Raw genomic sequence first — 16,936 nt, forward strand, 5'->3', positions numbered from 1 at the left:
ACAGTACTTTCCGGGCTGTAATCTAAAGCGTTACCCATTCGTGTGGGGTTGAAGTTAGCATGAATGCAAAGCATCAAATTGAACTAGAGAAATAGCTACTTTAGATTATGCAATTCAAATAACTGCATCTAACGTTACAATTCAAACAATTTTGTGTGCTCTTAGATCAATTTAGCTTTTAACCTTACTGTGAAGTTACACTAGTTAGACAGTTTTATGCTGGTTTAGGTTATGATTTCGGTTCTCTACCCTAATTGTTGATACGCTAGCACACGCTGCTAATAAATACAACTTTATACTCGCGTAGTCCGTTTGCTTTGTAATAACGATTATAGAAGTGAATAGAGACCTACCCAGCTTTGCATGAACAGTGTTGCTCTTGATATTGTGAGTCCCAGCCTCCGTCTCCATTAGGATATGCGCTGGTTCATGTTTTGACTGTGACCGTTATGCTTTTGCCTCTATTTGGATGCCTTGTTGTTGCTTGTGTTTCGCCGGTATGTCTTGAATATAGCCTTCAAACGCATATTTCAGCCCCTTTTGCCTACTTCTATCGGACACTTTATTTGCTGCTTTATAAAAGTTTGATAAAATTTCAGCAGGAAGAGCCGTCACAGCATAAGCCATGTTGATACCAAACAGAGCCCAGATGAAGTTGACGGAGGTAGCAACAGTAACTAAGGGGGGCGGGGCTTAGCCAAAGGTGAATTCAATGATTGCAAAAAAATCTTGATAATTGTTTTACTTTTCTTCCAGAATTGTATTTTTTATGCCACTTCTCCAGTGTGCTCAAAAAAGTTATGCGAGTGTGATGACATCACCAGCTCTTTTCTGGTCAACAACACTCCCTGGTCTCTGTATGTAGGCATGTTTTTATGTATCTGTCTGTTTTTATTAAGGAATAAAAACTAAATCTGTTTTATTTTTTAAAAAGTAGGCTACATGTTTTATTTTTTTTAATTATTTTTAAATAATTTTGTAATATATGTATTTGATCAAAAATCGATTGAATTAAATTTGAATAGGCCTACTACTAGCCTACTATACTAATAATAATAATAATAAAATAATTACAATAAAACATAGTTTTTTAAAAGCAACAAATAAGAAAAGCGCGTATATTCTGACAGTTAGAAGATAATACGACCAGTCCGGGTGTCTTGTTTCTCTTCTTTCTTCCCCCTTTTTTTTTTTTTGCCTTAGCCTACAATGAATTGCTGAGGACAATTAGATTTTTTTTTTATTCACAAAAAAAACCGTTTTAATTTCAAAAATCTCGATGGGCCTGCATTTTTATCCATTAATATAATTTCCCTTTTGTTTTTAATTTATTTATATGTTTATTTTTGTTTTTTGACGTATCGACAGGCTTCGCCCGAATATCCGTTATGGAGACAGCGGCAACACAGCTGTTGTCTGACGAATCCGGAGCGCTTTCATCAGCAGCCTCCAGTGTCGGCATTGGCTCTCCTTCATCCAGACTCCAAAACGAGCAGCAGGAGAGGACAGACATGTCTGTCTAGAGCTCCAACACCATATTTATCGTCTTGTTATGTCGGGTTTAGGATGATATGGGTTCGGTGGAAAATGTGACAGTTGTGCGCGGGCATCATGAGGATATTAACAGCATCCGGGCTCTTCCTGGCCTTCTGTTCCATCTGGCTCTTGACCATGGCCATCAGCACGGACTACTGGTACGAAACAGATGCGCGGAAACACCGGGACCGATGCAAAAAATACGCCAGCAAGAGAAATGACCCAGGGTACATATATATCTCCAACCAAAACCTCCCTCTCCGCATGCGACCGAACGCGGCTCCTCTGCGGGAATCCCTGCACCCTGCGCCCGCCATGGAGTCACGCTGCAGCCGCCGCTACAACTCGACCACAACAGGGCTGTGGAGGAAATGCCATCGAGAAGGCTTCGACCTGGAGAACGAGGATCTGATTTTTAAAGGTGATGATGCTGATCAGGCCCTGTGTGAGCAGATTCCGAGTTGATTTTGACCAGTTTGTGTGTGTGTTGAGCATGTGAAAGAGTGTTGAAGAATGTTTGGCGCTATCCAGGGTGCTGATCTCTCACATCAACACCACACACACGCTCATGTTCACACATTCATCACATTTCTACTAAAACACAGAAACAGATGGAGTCTGTCAGGGCAGTGCATGGGATCCGTTTGACAAAACACGTGTTATTTTTTTTAGGTCTCGAGACCCTAAGGCCATTTTAAATAAAGGAAAACACTCTTAACTACATCTTGGATATGTTACGTTTGTTTCCCTTTTGAGTTTCCTTCTGATAGCTCCAACAACAAAAGCAGAATTCTAATTCTAATTAATCTTAAAAAAATATTATTTTATGCATTGATGCATTTACAAGCTTCTTAATGTGATAAATGATATCTTTCAGGGCAACGAGATGCAGATGCCTTAGCAGGACATCAGAGTAAATGGACTTGGCTGACTCACTCTAAAAAATGCTGGGTTAAAAACAACCCAAGTTGGGTTGAAAGTGGACAAACCCAGCGGTTGGGTTAAACGTTTGTGCAATGTGCTGCATGGACAGTTTTATTTAACCCAATTATTGTTTAAAAATTACCATATGGCTGGTTTAAAATGAACCCAAAAATAGGTTGGAAATCAAAAATCACACACATTTATCATTTATTAAATGTTTATTGTTTAATTATTATTCATTACACTTATAAATAAATGTTCATTTATTAAACCGATTAACAAATGTTAATTTTCAACATACTCTGGGTTCATTTTAAGAAAGAAATACAGTGATTTTCAAACAATAGTTAAGTTATATAAAACTACCCAGCAGGTTGGGCAAACATTTAACCCAACCGCTGACTTAAAACAACCCATTCGCTGGGTTTGTCCATTTTCAACCCAACTTGGGATGTTTTTAACCCAGCATTTTTTAGAGTGCTGATGTTGTTTGACGTCCAGTTTGAACATTTATTGATCACAATCCAAATAAAGGATGTTTATGTACATGTTTAAATGTGTGTAGACGGTTTCAATTAAAAAATGCTGTGTTGTTTCAACCCAATTTTGGGTCAAATATGGACAAACCCAGCCGTTGGGTTACATTTTTTTAAATTACATTTTTAACCCAACGTTTGGGTTTGTCCATATTTGACCCAAAATTGGGTTGAAACAACTTGTGACTGTTCTAAAATTCAAACACACACTCACATGTGTTCAAGTGACCCTCACACTATCATTACTGAAGTGTCTGTGAATTTCTGCAGGTTTGCTTCAACGCTGCACGCCGGTGAAGTATTACTATTCCTCAGCGAACATCCCACGAAATCTGCCAGTGAACATCACCAAGACTATCAGACAAGACGAATGGCACGCTCTCCGTAAGTCAGACCGTGTCATGTTTACTGCAAGGTTTGAGTCTGAAAGTCTGTAGGTTTCAATCTCACAAGCATATGAACCATCACACTCTGAACATGTAATATGTGTATTAAAGCATCATTAAAATGACAAATACATTTGCAGGCATCTGCAATTCACATCTTTATTGAATCATTTATCTAATCTGTTATTTTGCTTTCAACTATCAATTGCAGTGGCTCTTTGCAGTGGCTATTAAATATATATATAGGATTTATTTAAAAAATAATCAATATATACCACAATAAATACACTAAACTAGTTTTTACAGTACACAAACTAGATTACATTTTTGATATAGTCTGGTCAGAAAGTTAAAATCAGTTTCAAAAGTTTGAAGTCTGAAGGTATACGTAGTTTGAAGTTTGTAGTGTTTTAAAGCCATGCAGTCAATCATTTATTTATATGGCACTTTATACAAAAGCTTTAGCAGCATCACAGTAATAAACTGACAGATGTTCAAATTTGTAAAACATTTTTGGACCACTTATAACTTTTAGCGGAACCTCTTAGTTAATGATAAACAAAAACAAAAGACACGGCCTTAAAAAAGAAGCATTCAGCAACATTTTGCTCTGCATATACAGCCCCACATGCAGAGAAGCTGGGACATTTTGTAAAATGCAATAAAAGCAAGAATCTGTGATTTGTTAAGTCTCTTGAACCTTTATTTAACTGACAAAAATACAAATAAAAGATTTTCACTGACCCTCTTAAGTGTATTTTGTAAATATAAACACATTTTGATGGCTGCAAAACACGGCAAAAAATAAAGTTGGGACAGAGGCAAAATAAAAGTGAAAAGCTTATAAAATATTTAAAGGTACAATATGTACGATTTTTGTAATAAAATATCCAAAAATCACTTGCACAGTGTGACATATTCCTTGCCGTTCTGTACTTACAATATCCCAAAAGTTCCCAAAGATTTTTAATTTCAGAGAAATTCCAATTTTAAATAATGGCTCGTCCCTGGTCATTGTCGCCTGTCAATGATGTAATATCCACGTTATCCCTGGTTTCCGCTCGTACTGCCATAGTAACCATGGCGACAGACGTGGACAATTGCGTTAAGTCTAACGGCATGCTCACACTGTTATTGTTTCGTTCAAACATTATGGATCATGGCAAGCAGACTTTAGGACAAAAGGAGAAATAAACCGAGGATCAATATCAGCGTGGCGTTTTCGAGACGCCGAGAGCTAGCGTCCGCGACTAACTTCGACTCGACTCTTGCATGTACTTTATTAGACAGGTGAGCAAATGTACATAAAACTAATCAATGTTATATAGCTTAACAAGATGAAATGTTAGAATATGATCTGTATGTTATTCTAATGTTGATCTAGCTTACTTCTATTCTCATACAGACAAGCTAACACACAGAATAACATTATAACTTTAACACACTCAAGTGCAGTTAAGTGTGATAGTGTAGAGCGAGTGAGACAGCGCTGCGTTGCCTCATAAGCTTCATTCATCTAATAAACTGTCCTGTGTGAGTATTATTCTGCACTTGCGGGTAGTGCGGTTGAATGAAATCTCCTCATTCCTTTATATCCGCGGGACTCGCGTGTGGCGTTGATATCTGTCTCTCATTAGCACTCGTGTCCTGCTTCACACCACAGTCATGAGAAAAACATCTATTCACTCATCCATACACATTAGATCCATCGCCATGACGACAAGTTGCATAATTCCGCTTATGAGTCATCAACCTAAACCTACACCTTTGTTATTGTACAGGGTTCCCGCGGGGTCTTAAAAAGTCTAAAATTCTGAACTTTAAATTTAAGGCCTTAAAACGTCTTAAAAACGGCCAGATTTTCATCCGAGGTCTTAAATTTAATTTAGTCAGGTCTTAAAAAGGTTTTACCCTCGTTGATTTCCTGAAATGCTGTCCACACAAAGTTATTACAAAGTAGCAAAAAAGTATCGAGTCGTAGCCTACAAAGCGGAGCTGTAGCAGGGGTCTCCGACACGTCGCTCGCGAGCTCCAGTAGTTCGTGCCCTGATTGGCGGTAGCTACCAAAGAGGCCGTTCACATATTGCGTCTTTTGCGCGCTCAAGTTCGTTATTTCAAATTTAGGTGCGCGGCAAGCGCACTCATATTAGAAGCAATGCGGACGTTTTTTCCAGGCTGAGCGAGATTTTTTTTAAAAAATGCAACTTTTAAGAATTTCGTAAGCGCACCGCAGGTCGTGTGACAAGAACCAACCAATCCGCTTCACCCTTTCCGTAACAACATTGAAAGCTCAGTCAACATGAAGGATGGGGGTGCACCGTGCACCCAAACACTGCAGGTGTTTTTCTCTTCTCCGTAAATTAATAATGGCTACAGCAAGCGTTTATCAGTGGAAATCCATTAGCTAGCTACTGTCGTTGTGGAGAGCGCAGTGCATGGTTGCATAGCAACGACAGACGCAACGGGAAAATCTGACCAAATCTTACTATTAATAATAAAAGATAAGCTAATCTGCATTGTAAATGTCAGTAATTTATCTTTTTTTTGACACATTAATTCTATAAAAAATTATTTAAAGGCTGAAATACGTGAGGTTTATCTTTTTATAAAACCTTTTTTGTCAAAACTTTATTTGAACTTGTACATGTTAGTAGATAACATGTTATGTTGCAAGACACTTTTAAAATCTAGCCATCATTTTTTTATGTTATTATTTTAATGTTTATGTAAACAAAAAGTGCATATTGATGCTAATTTTATTTGTTATTTGCTGGTTAATGCAATTAGGTCTTCAACTTAAATCTCTATGGTCTTAAAATGTCTTAAAAAGGTCTTAAATTTGACTTGCAAGAACCCTGATTGTAAGAGGTTAGCGACCCCTAGCGGTGAAAAAAATGACGTATTGTAGCTTTAAGTTAAACTCTTTTGAAACAGTCCACAATACGTTGGTGAATCGGTTATCGTGATTGAGTGTATAAGAGCATCTTTAGAGCAGCTTTTTACTTTTGTTTTGCTTCTGTCACAACTTTTGTTTTTGCAGTGTGTTGCAGCCAACAAAAGAGCATCTGTGTTTGCAAGCAAAGACGGGTCATGACTCAGCACTTTATGCCAAATATCAGAAGAGAGTTGTCAAACAGTTCAAAAATCACATTTCTAAATGCTACTGTGTTAAACACAGCCACATGTGCTCAGGAGTACTTCGGAAAACCGTTGTCACTGAACACAATCTGCCGCTGCATCATCACTTGAATCTCTGGAACACAAGGAGAAGGTTAGGGTGAGTTCTCCGGGCCCGAGCTCATCTCAGATGATCCAAAACACAGTGAAAATATGTGCCACGGTCAAATGAGTCCACATTTCTGCTTGTTTGGGGGAAAAACAGACATCAAGTTCTCAGTCCCAAAGACGAAATGGACCATCCAGACTTTCATCAGCGACCGATGTAAAAGCATCTGTCCTGGTGTGGGTGTCACGATCCACACTCAAGCAGACAGGGAAGATCCAAGCGCAGTATTTTTATTGGGGAAATCCGTAGTCATACATCCAGTCCAGGCAATAGGTCGTAATCCATTAGGAAATCCAAATACAAGAACATACTGGCAACCCAGGGTATCAGAAGTGGTGTGATAAACGACAAGGACTCCGTAACAAACACTAAACAGGCAGGGTATATAACACAGAACTAACAATGATAATGGGGAACAGCTGAGTGCAATGATATGGGTACAGACAAGGATTGTGGGGAATACAGTTCATAATGTGGATGACACCGTGGGGAAGAGGACCTCTGGTGGACACCCAGGGAACACAAACCAACACTGTGACAATGGGGTTCATCATGGGTGACTTGCTCATGTGTGAAGGAAGCATTAATGTGGAGGCGTATAGATGCACATGCTCAACAGTGGTTTCTACACACAACGCACCACAGAAGAGACGTGCCTGTAGACCAGATCTGTCTCTTACTGAACATGTGTGATGAGCCATGACCGAAAATTGGGCAAAAATTCCACTTGCAAAACTGCAAGAATTAGTATCCTCAATTCCCAAGTGATTAAACAGTGTAATTAAAAGGAAAGGTGACGTGACGCAGTGGTGAACATGCCTCTGTCCCGACTCTTGTGGAGTGTGTTGGAGCCATCACAAACAAAACTTGTTCAAATACAATTAGGTTGTTCAGTGAAAACTTTAACAAATCACAGATTCCTGATTGTATTGCATTTTACAAAATGTCCCAACTTTTATGGATTTGGGGATGTATCTGCAATGTCGTCATGTCTTCTGAATGTATCCCTTGTGAAAAAGTACACTTTAGAATTTATTTATTTATATACATAAAGACTACGTATTATGGAAATAATGTACTTGAAAAGAATATACACAGGTGTGATCTGAATGTTTTCAGACACTTAATTGCATGTGAATTGCACTTTAAAAATGACTATACATTGTGCATACATGCAACTAACCCTAAACCAAACCTAATCAAAAGTACATGTTATTAATTATCATTAATCAGGGCTTAAATGCAAGTTTAACCCACTTTACTTTAAGTTTCCTTTACAGTGTAATTATACATTTAAGCCCTGATTAATGATAATTAACAACATGTACTTACTGTAGGGTTAGGGTTAGGAATAGGGTCTTTATTTAAAATAAAGTGTTACATGAAGTTGTAATTTAGCACATTTAAATATATATCAACTTTCAACACACTACAGATTATAATCTTGCGCTTTACATGTGCTGTATTATGTAAGCCAACACATCAAAATAAGTGTACAACAAACAATTATAAAGCCATAATGACTTATGTATATGTACATTTATGTATATATATATTTAATCATTTGACATTATTACAAACTGCACTTAAAGTGTCCTTAAGTTTTGTAAGAAATGCCATGAAAGTGGTCTTGAGTGGCCTTTTATTTGATTAATATTATATTATCTGCGAGGCGAGTGAAAATATACTTCTATACAAGATTAGAAGTGGCCTACTGTAAACGCTCACATTCAGTAATTAAGCGTACTTCTTTTTCACTATCGGATCCTTAATCTCTCTGTTTCTCCTGCAGATTTGCAGCGGATGACTGCAGGGTTTATCGGCATGGCTGTATCCATCATTGTGTTTGGCTGGATGGTTGGATTGCTGGGCTGCTGGAAGCACAACGAGCTGATGCAGTATGTAGCCGGACTGCTCTTCCTGATGGGAGGTGAGACTCACTCGGGTCTTGTGTAACGGCACAGACGACCACTAGGTGGCAGCGTGTTACTGAGAGAAGAAGAGTGGCACGTTTGGAATGGCATAAGTGTAGTATGTGCACTGTGCACAGTATGCAGTGTTTCTGTGTGTCAACTTGACTTTTTCATTTCCATTGTGTTGAATTAACTCGCCAGCGTTTTATCTTTAAGTTGCCAGCCAGCAATATTTTCGATTACATTCACAAAACTTCCATGGCCTCCAGAGTATTTTGTTGTTTGAATATGTAAATAAAGAATGTATCAGAAGAAAGAACAGAGCATCTGCATTGAAACAAACAAACAAACAAAAATAAAATGTTCTATCTTTTATTTCAAATGGTGTTTTATTAACAAAGTTCGGGAGGACAATGATTCATCCATTCAGCACGAGAGTAGGCCTATATATAAGTAGCCGACGTTTTTCAGCATCCCTCCATCACCCCGTCTCTGTCACAGTTAGTATGTTCAGCTTGTCTTCGTTATCATTTCATTCACATCATGTGTTCCTGTGTTGTTCCCGCCACTCCTTTGTTTCTATGGTTACTGTTATAAGTTCATTCTGTTCAGGTGAATGTCATTCATTATCTTGTTTGAATCACTAAGGGTACGTTTACATGACAACGATATGCTCAAAACAGAGACGTTTTTTTTCTTTGAGTTTTCCACGTACTGACGACACCATTGTCAAAACGATCCTCATTCACATGGATCCGTGAAAATGACTAAAAACGCTGTATTCTGCTGCCAGGCCAGTAGATGGCGATGAAACACTGTAGACTGAACACGTAATACGCATGTGAAATACGCATGTACATGACGTCACCGTCTTCAGAGATTCGCGTTTTTATTGTTAACGCGGAGACGTGTCGTGTAAGTTCTTCGCTCACAGTCCTTCAGTGTTCGGTCTACATTATCATGCCTGTCTGATTATTATTTGTATTATCCTCATTAAAGTTCGTATTTGAACTTTATTCTTCATCTTCGTCTGCCATCCTGCAACCACCCGCTTCTGGGCTTCGTTTAACTCCACTTTTCAACATACACTTACGAACTTCCTAAGCACTTCCCCTCTGGGAAATCTTCGCCGCCATTTTCAAGTGCGTTCAACTTCGTCAAATTAACGAGGGAAGGGCATAAAAAATTCAAACACAGTCCTGGGCCGAGTCCGAAATCGCCCCCCCTATACCCTCGAATAGGGCGTTATTTGAGGGGACAGCCATCTATAGTGGTGTCCAAAACCATAGTGGACGTTTTTGAGTGCACTTATTCAATCCCACAATGCACTGTAATAACGAGTGTACAACCGAAGTACGCTCAACGGATGTCCGAATTTGCTCACTCGTTTTCATTCACTCCTTCAAGCGAACTGTATTAGTGGACAAACATGGGGAATAGTGAATGAGGGTTAAGGGGGCGATTTCGGGTTCAGCCCATCTGGTTTACTCAGATTTTCTTCTTCTCTTGTTTTTGAATCCTGAATTTCTGTACTATGTCAGAAGATTCGTAACAGCGCCCCCACAGTGAAAAAAAAATGGATTGCCGGAATAACTTGTCAACGGCTGGGAAGTGTTTTATCATCAATTATGGAAAATATCGTTATTAGGAAAGAGTTAAAGGCACACTATGCAACATTTGTACCTTCATATAACTGCTTCGAAATCATTTCGATGGTAAATTAAGACGATAACAAAGCTGGACGCCGCTGGCAAAACCTGCAATGCAAGTTTGAGAGGTGGTGCCCCGCCAAATCTCACGAGAATCACAACTTGCTTTACGGTACGGCGTCACACACATCAACAACATATGAAGCAGCCTCTTTGGAAGACACTAGCATACTTTTCAGACGTGAATCATGGCAGAGTCGATGAAGAAAATGTTGTTGTTCGGTTCCAGATTTCGATACCTTAGGAGTTAACTCATCAACGTCAGTGCTCAAACAAATACATATGAAATGCACAACGACACACATAAAGTCACTCACGCACATACACGCAAACTCTACACACACGAGACGAGAACTCTCCGCGCACATACTTATATGAGACGTGAGCACACACAAACTCGCGCACATACTCAATGAGACGCGAGTACACACACAAACTCTCCGCGCACATATTCATATGAGACGCGAGCACACACACATAATACCTTAACGATGTGGAAAAGTCGATCAAAAGTGTGGCTACATTTCTCCAGGCTCGATGCCAACAGCGCGATGCAGTATTTGCGGTAAAATAATTGCTGCAAAGATCGTTACCACGACAAATGATGAAGACCTTGACAGTGCACGGAGTAAACATAAGAGCAGAAAGTTGCTCCGTCTTCGAATGGTAAATGAAGAGATATCTTGTTGATCACTCCAGTGTTTATATTGCAATAAATAATAACATACTGAATGTAACGTTACACTGCCGTTCAAAAATGTGTTGGTTAGTCAGACTTTTTTTTCAGTAAGGATGCATTAAAGTTATCAAAGGTGACATTAAAACATGTGTAATGTTACAAAATATTTGTTTTTTAAATAAATGCTGTTCTTTTGAATTTTTTATTAATCAAAGAATTATGAAAAAATTTATCATAGTTTCCAAAATATTAAGCAGCAAACTGTTTTCATATTTCTGAAGGGTCATGTGACACTGAAGTAATGATTTTGACATCACAGGAATAAATTACATTTTCAAATAAGATTTTAAATTGTAATACTATTTCACAATATTACTTATTAAGTTTTACTGTATTTTTTATTTTTTTTAAATTCAGCTTTGGTGAGCATGAGCTCTTTATAAAACATTTTTTGTTCCTTTGTGCACTGGCTAAGGAGCATGAGTCAAACTGAACAAATAAAACCAAAGGCCGCGAGTACAGAGGCGGCTCTGCGTGAGTGCTGTTTACGACAGTAACGTTAAATTCAAGTACTTCACAGCGACTCTAGAGGTCGCTGTTTGACAAAAACTGAAATCCTGCATATTGTGCCTTTAACTGAAGATAATATGGACAATTTGGCGAGCTAAAGCAATCTTTTTGTCTGGTTCTGTTCATGTTGTTGTTATAAACTCACTGTGTTGTTTTGTGTGTGATTGTGACAGGCACCTGCTGCATCATTTCCTTGTGCACATGTGTGGCTGGTATTAATTTCGAGCTCTCGCGGTACCCGCGCTACCTGTACGGCCTGCCGGAGGACATCAGTCATGGGTACGGCTGGTCCATGTTCAGCGCCTGGGGCGGTCTGGGTCTGACGCTGCTGGCTGGCTTTCTGTGCACACTAGCGCCCTCTCTGCACAGTCCCCAGACCCCCACCACACACAAACCACGACAGGAGAACGGCATGGTGTGACGCTCGACACACTCCCACCATACGCGCAGATACGTTAGCACAGACATGTCATTCTGATGCAGACAAGTGTCTTTACATATCAGAGAGCAATGGCAAATAAACAGTCACATACACAGCAGACATAGTGCAGATACACTGCAAGACTTCTATACCAGGAAGGGAATAAACAATGATCCAGAGCTGAGCTAAACACACTGGCGCCTGAAGGAAAAAACTGCACTGCAAAAAAAAAAAAAAAAAAATCGTAATCAGTATTATCGTCTTATTTTCCAGAAAAAAAACTATACCTTACAATTGCTAAGGTATCCCTTGTTAAAAAGAAGTGCACTTAATTGTATTGAATGTGCACTTGTAGTGTACTTCAAATCTTAAAAGTATATTTTTACAATCTGTACTTGCAGGCATAATAATATTAATAAAATAAAAGGCCACTCAAGTGTACTAAAAATGCACTTTCATGACTGACTGATTCTTTACACACTTAAGTACATTTTTAAAAAGTAAACTTTGTGATAATGTTGAAAAAAGTTTTACTTTAAAGTACATTTTGAATCATTGTGTTAATCTTTTGTCATGTTTTAAAAAAGTACACTTATTTTGATGTTGACTAACATACAAAGCACATGTACAGAATTATAATTTTAATTTAACTGTTGTGTGCAATTTGATATTACATTTTAAGTTAATATAATGGAAATGCACTAAACTGCTAGCCTGACAAGCCAGACCCACATCAAGATGTTAGGTCTGGGAACTCGCCATTGGCCGGGCTCAATCCGAGGGGCGGGATAAACGGTTGTCTAGCGCTACAACCAACCAGAGCAACGAAGAAGGTGACGTAGTCCGAACACATCTTCCTTTTTTAAGAATTTTTTTCTTCTTTGGCCGTTTTTTGTTCTTTTCTCAAAGAAAAGCTTAACTCCAAGTCTTCCAGAGTCACGGCCAGAGCCGATTGGAAAGACCGCTGTTCGCTAGCATCGCTATCTTCTTTGTTTAGCCAGGTATAAACAGTAGCAGGGGATTCATGCGGAACCGTTGCAACTCTACCGTCATTATGTTAAGCCCGCCCACCGACTCTATACTCGATGTGATTGGCCTGACTAGAGTTTGGTTTTTCCAGTTCGCAAGCCAACGGAGTTTCTAGACGACACTGGCTGCAAAATAAAATGTTCTGCCGCTAGGGTACGTCTAGATTTCTAGGCTGCTAAACTGCACCTTCATCATTACAATGTAGTTACAAATATATTCAAATACATTACACAAGTTTCAATATAAATTACATCAAAATGTATTTCAATTTACTATAACTATCAATAACATGCAATTAAGTGTCCAAATAACATTACATTTAGTTCACACTCAAGTATAATATTTTAAAACATATTATTTCCATAATTAGTTTCCCCCATTTACAGTAATAGTTTGCTAAAGTGAACTTCTATTTCACAAGGGATAACCCAGGTGACAAGTACATTTATATTGTTTTTAAGGATATATAGATGTTTTTACTGGAAAACTATGAAAAAAATACTGATTAGACTAAACTAAACACAGACAGACAGGCAGACAGACACACAGGCAGACAGACAGACAGGCAGACAGACAGACAGACAGGCAGACATACAGGCAGACAGACAGGCAGACAGACAGACAGACAGGCAGACAGACATACAGGCAGACAGACAGACAGACAGACAGGCAGACAGACAGACAGACAGACAGGCAGACATACAGGCAGGCAGACAGACAAACAGGCAGACAGACAGACAGACAGACAGACAGACAGGCAGACATACAGGCAGGCAGACAGACAGACAGACAGACATACAGACAGACAGATACACAGGCAGACAGACAGACAGACATGCAGGCAGACATACATGCAGACAGACAGGCAGACAGACAGACAGACAGACACACAGGCAGGCAGACAGACAGACAGGCAGACATACAGGCAGGCAGACAGGCAGACAGACAGACAGGCAGACAGACAGACAGACAGACAGGCAGACATACAGGCAGACAGACAAACAGGCAGACAGACAGACAGACAGACAGGCAGACAGACAGGCAGACATACAGGCATGCAGACAGACAGACAGACATACAGACAGACATACAGACAGACAGATACACAGGCAGACAGACATGCAGGCAGACATACATGCAGACAGACAGACAGGCAGACAGACAGACAGACAGACAGGCAGGCAGACACACAGGCAGGCAGACAGACAGACAGGCAGACATACAGGCAGGCAGACAGACAGACAGGCAGACAGACAGGCAGACAGACAGACAGACAGACAGACAGATACACAGGCAGACAGACAGACATGCAGGCAGACATACATACAGAAAGACAGACAGGCAGACAGACAGACAGGCAGGCAAGCAGACAGACAGACAGGCAGGCAGGCAAGCAGACAGACAGACAGACAGACAGACAGACAGACAGGCAGACAGACAGACAGGCAGACATACAGGCAGGCAGGCAGACAGACAAACAGGCAGACAGACAGGCAGACAGACAGGCAGACATACAGGCAGGCAGACAGACAGACAGACAGACAGACAGGCAGACAGACAGACAGACATCTTCTCTGGTACATAGCTGATATTTTACTGAAGATTTGCGTCTCCAATGGTGCTCTCTTTCTGTCTTTTACTCTTTGCTTGTAATTATGTTGATATCTTTTTTCTGTCTGTCTCTCTCTGTCTTAATGATTGCGTCTTTTGCTTTTCCCATCTGTTTCTCTCCTCCTTTCCTCCTGTTTATGTCTCTCAATGGACTTAACAGAGTGGAAATGTCTCAGAGAATGACAGATTAATATTTTCATTTAATAAACTGTTCAGTGTTTTGGCTTTGCCTGCTATGTAGTAAAGAAAACAACAGATCAAGGCACAAATAACTACTTTTGTCCTCAGTGTCTTCCTTTAAATGTTTTTTTTTTTTAAACTGAAAATGTCGAATAGCACAAGCAAAGTGAATTTTGGAGTCCATATGTGAAAATGAATCCTCTCTTTGTGCTCAACCTCATTATCGAGGAGTCTTTTGAAAAGCAGTGTTAAGAGAAATTAGTGTGGACATAGTTTGTTTTAAAATTATGATATGATTTATGAAAATTGTTTTTCTAATAAAATGATCCTGATTCATCATTCATTGGTAACTAAGTGATTCACTTTTGTTGTTTTTAATTTATGAAACAATGTTCAGTCATAATGCCCGTGAGTTTTGAACATTGTGTGGGTGGGAATTTTTATTCCAGTATATTTTCTGGCCGGGTACATAAAACACAGTTAATGAGACCACAAATTAAATGATTTCTCTCTGTGGTTGTAATGTTCTGCAGCCTTTTAACTTTTAATGACTGCTTATAATCATATTTCCATTAATGTTCTTAAACCAAGTGAAAATATATTTAAAAGGACTAAACATAAACATTTCATAAAGAGCAGGACACATTTGAGAATTCTAGGATAGTTTGAAAATGTACAGTGTTAAAAGTCAAATTTACATAATAATAATAATAATAATAAAAAAGCAGGTATGGTTAGCAAACCGTTATCACACATTTCATGTTTACAGGATGACATTTTGGTGACTATTCACAGTTCATATCTGCACATACCACTAAATGATTACATGTTAAAGTAGCCTGGCTCCGCCCTCCTACGTACCTACGCTCAATTTTCATTTTCCTTCAGTTCTACGTTTGGGATTGTGGTGTATTCTTGGGTTTTCTCCGATACATTTTTTACCAGTCCAATCAGCGAACAGAGGGAGTGGTTGAGAACGATGACGTTGAGGTCGTGCGCTAGTTTGAGTTGACATACGTCACGAGACTCACGACCAAACGTTAGCGATTGGTTATGGCAGATCCAGAGTGGCTCTGGGCAGATCCAATAGTTTTAAACTTCAACAGAGTACCCGCCTACAAGGAAGTTAACGCTTGTCAATGGAGAGAGGCCAGACTCTCTGTACAAATGAGATGTACGAGAGTGTGGTAGGACCAGGCTAATGTTAAAGTCCCCCTGAGGTGAAAATCAAGTTTGTAATGTTGTTTATATGTCTGTGTGGTGTTTTCAATATGCTTTAAGACAAACCACGTGTAGATTCATAAGTCGACACCATTGCTGAGTATTTTCTCTTTAAAACTGCAGTGAACCAAAGACAGTCTCAAAAACACGGTTTGAAATCTGATTTTTCTGAACCTGGTGAAGCCGGAGGGACGAGGGAGCCAGGTGGAGTTGGAGGGATGAGGGAACCTGGTGAAGCCGCAAGGACGAAGGTCCCAGGAGGAGCCGAATGGACAGGGGTGCCAGGTGGAGGAACGAGGGAGCCAGGTGGAGTCGGAGGGACGAGGGAGCCTGGTGGAGTTGGAGGGACGAGGGAACCTAGTGAAGCCGCAAGGACGAAGGTCCCAGGACGAGCCGAATGGACAGGGATGCCAGGTGGAGGCGGAGGAACGAGGGAGCCAGGTGGAGTCGAAGGGGCGAGGGCTCCATTCAATGCCATAAAACTCACATGGATGCTGTCCTTGACTTTTTTGCCAGCTTGTGCACTTGGTCAGGAGGCGTGAACGTTTAAACACTTTAATAATAAAAAATAAAAACACAAAATGACAGTAAAGCGGCAGCCCCTCACGGACGACTGCCTCACACACATAAAAATAACATAACGTAAATGCCCCAGGCCTGGTCCTCTCTCATCTTGCACTGTCGTCACTCCTCCATTTATTCATCAGAGAGATAATAATAATATATCATTGGACGCAGAAAAGGCTTTTGATAAAGTTAATTGGTACTTTATAAAACTGTTGGTTTTGGAAACTCGTTTATTCACTTGATTCAAATATTATATAATACCTCACAAGTGTCACAGGTGGTAATAGTATTAAGCGCACAAAGACGAGTAATTCACAGAAACAATCTTTAATCCACAAAACTCACAGGAAAACTTTTAGGAAAACAGA

At 39.6% G+C, this 16,936-nt stretch overlaps 1 protein-coding gene across 1 annotated transcript; it reads left to right on the forward strand.

Annotated features, from left to right (window-relative positions):
- The first annotated feature begins 1,178 nt into the window (after positions 1-1,178).
- On the forward strand, positions 1,179-15,124 carry tmem276a (transmembrane protein 276a). The gene is made up of 5 exons (XM_079604707.1): positions 1,179-1,957; positions 3,267-3,380; positions 8,461-8,598; positions 11,713-13,830; positions 14,339-15,124. Exons 1-4 carry the CDS (start codon positions 1,612-1,614, stop codon positions 11,958-11,960), a joined length of 846 nt encoding a protein of 281 aa, XP_079460833.1. The 5' UTR covers positions 1,179-1,611; the 3' UTR covers positions 11,961-13,830; positions 14,339-15,124.
- Positions 15,125-16,936: the final 1,812 nt, after the last annotated feature.

This window comes from Phoxinus phoxinus (genome assembly GCF_949152265.1).
Source record: "Phoxinus phoxinus genome assembly, chromosome: 25".
Lineage (NCBI taxonomy): Eukaryota > Metazoa > Chordata > Actinopteri > Cypriniformes > Leuciscidae > Phoxinus > Phoxinus phoxinus.